General features: G+C 48.4%; 1 protein-coding gene across 1 annotated transcript in view; it reads left to right on the top strand.

Moving 5' to 3' along the window:
• LOC122542943 (potassium channel, subfamily K, member 13-like) overlaps positions 1–6,885 on the top strand; it is a 17,210-nt gene extending 10,325 nt beyond the window's left edge. The window contains exon 2 of the mRNA XM_043681086.2: positions 5,277–6,885. Coding sequence (XP_043537021.2) covers positions 5,277–6,169 — 893 coding nt within the window. The 3' untranslated portion in view covers positions 6,170–6,885. The remainder of the gene's footprint in view (positions 1–5,276) is intronic.
• The last annotated feature ends 228 nt before the right edge of the window (positions 6,886–7,113 follow it).

Below are 7,113 nucleotides of genomic sequence, written 5' to 3'. Positions count from 1 at the left end.
AGAAGGATTCATTTGAACTGCAGTAAATCAAGGAGTTGAGGAAGAGTCTGATGGAAATTTTCTTCTGTCTTATCAGGACCCGAGGAAGTGAATAATTAACTCTGGCTTCCGTCGAACTCTTTCATTGCACAGTTATCATCAAATGTTGCCTTAATAGAAGACAGCAATTAAAATTCAGTCGGTTATCAGAGTCCAAGTACTAAGATGTGAGGATTTCAAACAAATCGACAGCTGGAGCTATAAAGCAAAAGGTTATATTGAACGTCATTAATTACCATTTCCACATAAAAGTATCTGGCAGACGAGACCCAGCTCTTAGAACCTTAGAATCCCTGCAGTGTGGAAACAGGCTCATCGGCCCAACACGTTCACACCGAACCTCCAAAGAGAATCACACCCAAAACCCATTCCCATTGCTCGAACATTTACTCCTAACTGATGCACCTAACCTACACATCCCTGAACACTGTGGGGTAATTTAGCATGGCCAATCCACCCTAACCTACACATCCCTGAACACTATGGGGAAATTTAGCATGGCCAATCCACCCTCACCTGCACATCCCTGAACACTATGGGGTCATTTAGCATGGCCAATCCACCCTAACTTTCACATCCCTGAACACTATGGGGCAATTTCTCATGGCCAATCCACCCTAACCTGCACATCCCTGAACACTATGGGGCAATTTAGCACGGCCAATCCACCCTAACCTGCACATCCCTGGACAGTATGGGGAAATTTAGCACGGCCAATCCACCCTAACCTACACATCCCTGAACACTATGGGGAAATTTAGCATGGCCAATCCACCCTCACCTGCACATCCCTGAACACTATGGGGTCATTTAGCATGGCCAATCCACCCTAACTTTCACATCCCTGAACACTATGGGGCAATTTCTCATGGCCAATCCACCCTAACCTGCACATCCCTGAACACTATGGGGTAATTTAGCATGGCTAATCCATCCTAACCTGCACATCCCCGAACACTATGAGACAATTTAGCATGGCCAATCCACCCTAACCTGCACATCCCTGAACACTATGGGGTAATTTAGCATGGCCAATCCACCCTAACCTGCACATCCCTGGGCACTATGGAACAATTTAGCATGGCCAATCCATCCTAACCTGCACATCCCCGAACACTATGAGACAATTTAGCATGGCCAATCCACCTAACCTGCACATCCCTGGACACTATGGGGTAATGTAGCATGGCCAATCCACCCTAACCCACACATCCCTGAACACTATGGGGTAATTTAGCATGGCCAATCCACCCTAACCTGCACATCCCTGAACACTATGGGGTAATTTAGCATGGCCAATCCACCCTAACTTGCACATCCCTGAACATTATGGGGTAATTTAGCATGGCCAATCCACCCTAACCAGCACATCCCTGAACACTATGGGGTAATTTAGCATGGCCAATCCACCCTAACCTGCACATCCCTGAACACTATGGGGTAATTTAGCATGGCCAATCCACCCTAACCTGCACATCCCTGAACACTATGGGGTAATTTAGCATGGCCAATCCACCCTAACCTGCACATCCTTGGACACTATGGGGTAATTTAGCATGGCCAATCCACCCTAACCTGCACATCCCTGGGCACTATGGGGTAATTTAGCATGGCCAATCCACCCTAACCTGCACATCCCTGAACACTATGGGGTAATTTAGCATGGCCAATCCACCCTAACCTGCACATCCCTGGACACTGTGGGGTAATTTAGCATGGCCAATCCACCCCAGCCTACACATCCCTGAACACTTGGGTAATTTACCATCGCCGATCCACCCGAACCTACACATCTTTGGACTGTGGGAGGTAACCGGAGCACCCGGAGGAAACCCTCACCGACACGGGGAGAATGTGCAAACTCCACGCAGTCGCCCGAGGGCGGAATCAAACCCAGGTCCCTGGTGCTGTGAGGCAGCAGTGCTAACCACTGAGCTACCGTGCTGCCCAATTAGTGCTAATTAATATGAGGTAATAAAATATTCACATTGTCATTCCAAATACACACACCGTTTGAACTGCAGGCAACACTCTCCATCGCTGTCTAAGCTTATTCTGTCACTCAACCCCTCATCCATCGCCATGGTTACCTGCCAGGTTATGGTCAACAGGTTTATTCGGAATCACAAGGTGAAGTGGTTTTCCCTGATGAAGGGGCAGTGCTTCGATTTCAAATAAACCTATTGGTCTATAACCCGGTGTTGTGTGACTTCTGACCTGGTCCACCCCAGTCCAACACCTGCTCCTCCACGTCATTGTTACCTGTACAATAGGATTATAGAAGGCTTGGTTAGCAAGGTTGTGGGGGTAACACTAAAATTGGTGGCTTTGTAGACAGGGAAGAAGATTTTCTAAGATTACAAAAGGAGCTAGATCAAATGGGTCATTGGGTGAGGAGTAGCAGATTGAGTTCAATATGGATAAATGTGAGGTATTGCAGTTTGGTACATCAAATCGGGTGGGGCTTATACAGTTAATGGTAGGGGCCTGGGTAGTGTTGTGGAGCAGAGGGACATCAGGGTGCAGGTACATAATTCTTTGAAGTTTATGCCGCTTATAGACAGGGTGGCTAGAAAGGCATTTGGCACCCATGCCATCATTGCTAGTCCTTTCAGTGTAGGAGTTGGGACGTCATGTTGAGGTTGTACAGGACATTGGTGAGGCCTCTTCTGGAGAACTATGTCCAGTTCTGGTCACCCTGTTATAGGAAGAATATCATTAAACTGGAGAGGGTTCAGAAGAAAGTTACTAGGATATTGCCGGGTATGCAAGATTTGAGTTATAAAGAAATTCTGAATAGGCTGGGACTTTTTTCACTGGAGTGTTGACGGGTGACCTTATAGAAGTTTATAAAATAATGAGAGGTATAGATAGAGTTAATGGTAATTGTGTTTTCCCTAGATTTCAAGACTGGGGGGCACATTTTTAAGGTGAGAGGAGGGAGATTTAAAAAAGACATGAGGGGAAACTTTTTACGCAGAGTGTGGAATAAACTTCCTGAGGAATTGATGGATATGGGTATGGGTACAACATTTAAAAGACTTTTGGACAAGTACATGAATAGGAAAGGTTTGGAGGGATATGGGCCTGGAGCAGGCAGGTTGAGTTTGGGATTATGTTTAGCATGGACTGGTTGGAACGAAGTGTCTGTTTCTGTTGCTATAAGACTCTATGACTCTCCAATATTCTCATCTCATCTCCTGGTTGCCTCTTCCTTTGCTGACTAATCTACATTGGCTTCTGGTCCTGCAATACCTCAATTGTAATATTCTCATCCCTAGCGAGTTTTGAGAAGATTTTTTGCTCAGGTTGAGGTTCTGGATATAAGTTTGCTTGCTGAGCTGGAAGGTTCATTTTCAGACATTTTGTCACCATACTAAGTAACGTCATCAGTGAACCTCTGGTGAAGCACAGGTGTTAGTGACCCACTTTCTATTTATGTGTTTAGGTTACCTTGAGTTGGTGATGTCAGTTCCTGTGGTGATGTCATTTGCTGTGGTGATGTCATTTCCGGCTCTTTTTCTCGGGGGGTCCAAGTTGATGTGTTTGTTGATTGAATTCCGGTTGGGATGCCATGCTTCTAGGAATTCTCGTGCGTGCCTCCGTTTGGTTTGTCCGAGGATGGATGTGTTGTCCCAGTCGAAGTGGTGTCCTTCCTCATCTCTGAAATGACTGCCAGACTACTCAGACCCCTTGGCATCAAGGTAGCCCACAAACCCACCAACACACTAAAACAGCAGCTAATGAATTTGACATTATCCAGATAACAAGCAAAACAAATGTCATTTACAAAGTACCTTGCAAGAACTGTAACAAACACTGCATTGGACAAACAGGCAGAAAGCTAGCCATCAGTATACATGAACATCAACTAGCCACAAAAGACATGACCCTCTCTCACCAGTACCCTTACATACAGATAAGGAAAGACACCATTTTGACTGGGACAACGCATCCATCCTAGGACAAGCCAAACAGAGACACGCACGAGAATTCCTAGAAGCATGGCATTCCAACTGGAACTCTATCAGCAAACACATCGACTTGGACCCCATTTACCACCTTCTGAGGAAAAGAACAGAAAATGACATCACTGCAGGAAATGACATCACCTACCCAAGGAAACCTAAACACACAAATAGAAAGTGGGTCACTAACACCGGTGCCTCACTGGAGGCTCACTGATGATGTTACCTAATATGGTGACGAAACGTCCAAAAACGAACCTTCCAGCTGAGTGAGAAAACTTACATCCAGATTCTCATCGCTGTTTAGAGATCCATTCCGGTTCTCATGCCAACCCGTCACACCCCTGTAACCTCCTGCAGGCCTTAAAGTGCCAGTCAAAAACAGCCACCTAATTATTCTCATCCCATTTTCCAGCACTTGGCGTTGCATTGCATTTCCTCCCGGGGTCTCTGCACCCCCCCCCCCCCCAACCCAAGTTTCACAATTCCCCAGTTTTAATGGCTTCAACATCAGTGCCAAGGTCCCGGATTCGGGAATCGAGTCTCTAAACCTCTGCTCCACTTCTGTCAACTCTTTTAAGATGCTGCTTAGAAACCTGCGTCTTTGATCAAGTGTCTGGCCACCCTGTGGTTATATCGCACGGAGTTCAGTATCAAATTTTATTTTATGGAACAAAGAATATTACAGCACAGGAACTGGCCCTTCGGCCCTTCAAGCCTGAGCCTATTCCAATCCTCTGTCTTAAACCTGTCGCCTATTTTCTGAAGATCTGTATCCCTCTCACTTTGAATTTGTGACCCCTAGTGATTGAGGCCCCCATTCTGGGGAAAAAGCTTTTTGCTGTCCACCCTGTCTATACCCCTTATCTGAGTGTTCTATCTCCGGTCAGGCAAGCATGACAAACGCTGCCTTCACTATCCTAGCTACCTGCGACTCCACTTTCAAGGAGCTATGAACCTGCACTCCAAGGTCTCTTTGTTCAGAGAGAAGAAATTCGTCCTCATTTCAGTCTTAAATTGGCACCTTATTCTCAGACTGTGCCCTCTGGTCCTAGACTTCCCCCATGAGTGGGGAGTATCCCCCTGATCAATAATTAGAGTCTTTGCCTCACTACGTTAAGCCTCGGAATGCGATTTGGTTATTAGTTCAGCTGTTGGTTTGGTCATTGAGTTGGCTTCAAAGTGGAACGAGCTGAGACTATTGAGACCTCAGTGATGGAATACTTTCCCCTCATTTCCCACCCCTCCCCCCAACCCCCTCCTCTGCAGGGTTTGGGATGGCCACCCCAGTGACCGTTGGCGGGAGAGTCTTCCTGATTTTCTACGGATTGGTGGGCTGCGCCGCCACCATTTTGTTCTTCAATCTCTTCCTGGAGCGGATCATCACGCTGTTGGCCTACATCCTGCGCTGGTTCCATGAGAGGAGGGTACAGAGGGCTGGCCCTTCCGGCCTCTTGGAATGCCGACGGGACTCCAGCCCCTCGGGGGAGGTGGACAGCCTGGATGACTGGAAGCCTTCCGTCTACTATGTCATGGCCATTCTAGGGGGAGCGTCGCTGGTCATCTCCTGCTGCGCGTCGGCCATGTACGCTCCCGTGGAGGGCTGGAGCTACGCCGAGTCGCTGTACTTCTGCTTCGTCACCTTCAGCACCATCGGCTTCGGCGATCTGGTGAGCAGCCAGAGGGCCACCTACGCCAACCAAACCCTCTACCGGGCGGGGAACTTCCTCCTCATCCTGGCGGGCGTCTGCTGCCTCTACTCCCTGTTCAACGTCTCCTCCATCGTCATCAAGCAGTTCCTCAACTGGATCCTGAAGAGGATGGAGTGCCGGGGTTGCTGGCGGTGCCCGGGCAAGAGAAGGGCCGGGCCTCACTGCAACGCTGTCCACCCAGTGCTGCCGAAGACCAGGCCGCACGCCGTCTCCATGGAGACTGTGTGCGACAGCGAGACTGACGGCCGCCGGATGTCGGGCGAGATGATATCCGTCAAAGACTTCTTGGCCTCCAACAAGGTCTCCTTGGCCATAATGCAGAAGCAACTCTCCGAGACCGCCAACGGGGGCCCCAGGCAGAGCCACTCTCGGTTCAACGGCTTCTCTCGGGGTGTGGGGGCCCTGGCCATCATGAACAATAGGTTGGCAGAGACCAGTGTGGACAGGTAACTTATGGGCAGGAGGACGTATCTGCTGTCTGTTTGGTCAATGCGGCCGATTCACCTGCCCTTTACCTTTGTTACAGCAAAGGTCTGGTCAGGATTGTCCCTGACGATGCTCCGTGCGGGTTGGGCTGCTGGCGCATGCCTAACATTGAAGGGACGGGCGAAGGAGCTAGGCCCCAGGAAGAGCGCTCACTCCCACCTCCACCAGAGGGTAGTGGTCTCCCCAACTGGGACCCGTGCACCATGGGTGAACCAGAATAGCTCAGGGTGCCTGAAGGACAACAACTGGACTCTCTCTCTCTCCCCCCCTCTCTCTCTGGACAAGGCCAACAACAACCACTTGCATTCATCTAACGCCCATCAGTGTGGTCAAACGTCTTAAGGAACGATGTGCGGTGGAATCCAACACCGAGATCTCATTAGGACGATGATGAGATAGACCAAATCTGGTCATAGAGGAAGAGACGGAGAGAGGGAGTGGAGCGGGGAGGAGAGAGTGGGGCTCTGAGTGCTCAGCTACCAGTGACAGAGGGATTAAAACTGAAAGGTCAGCAATGGACAAGCACAGAGGCCACTTCCCCGATAGAGACAGTGACCCCCGACTGATCCGGAATTCGCTTTCCAGTCTGGGAACGACTAGAATCGGAAAAGTCTTCTAAAAGATATGACCAGACCGTGAAACGTCTCTGTAAACATTTCTACGGCTGTAAATAAATGATATTTCTATTTGAATCGCTTGATTAATATGGTGACATCCAACTGCAGCAATTGAAAAGTCAGCTTTTATTATTTTCTAAGGAAATATTTTCTTGTAGTATTCACCTTTGATATTAATCAAAGCATCACCACTGGATGATACATTGAATTATAGAAAACACAAGCTTTTCTGAACCCTTTCAGGTTTCAAAACATCCTTGTACATCTTTTTTTGAACCCTTTCAAGTTTCA

The sequence above is a fragment of the Chiloscyllium plagiosum genome, unplaced genomic scaffold (genome assembly GCF_037043375.1).
Source record: "Chiloscyllium plagiosum isolate Xiang-an unplaced genomic scaffold, Cpla_swu_hap1 HiC_scaffold_47, whole genome shotgun sequence".
Taxonomy (NCBI): domain Eukaryota; kingdom Metazoa; phylum Chordata; class Chondrichthyes; order Orectolobiformes; family Hemiscylliidae; genus Chiloscyllium; species Chiloscyllium plagiosum.
Note: the sequence above shows the minus strand (reverse complement) of the source record. Positions and strands in the feature narration are given on the sequence as shown.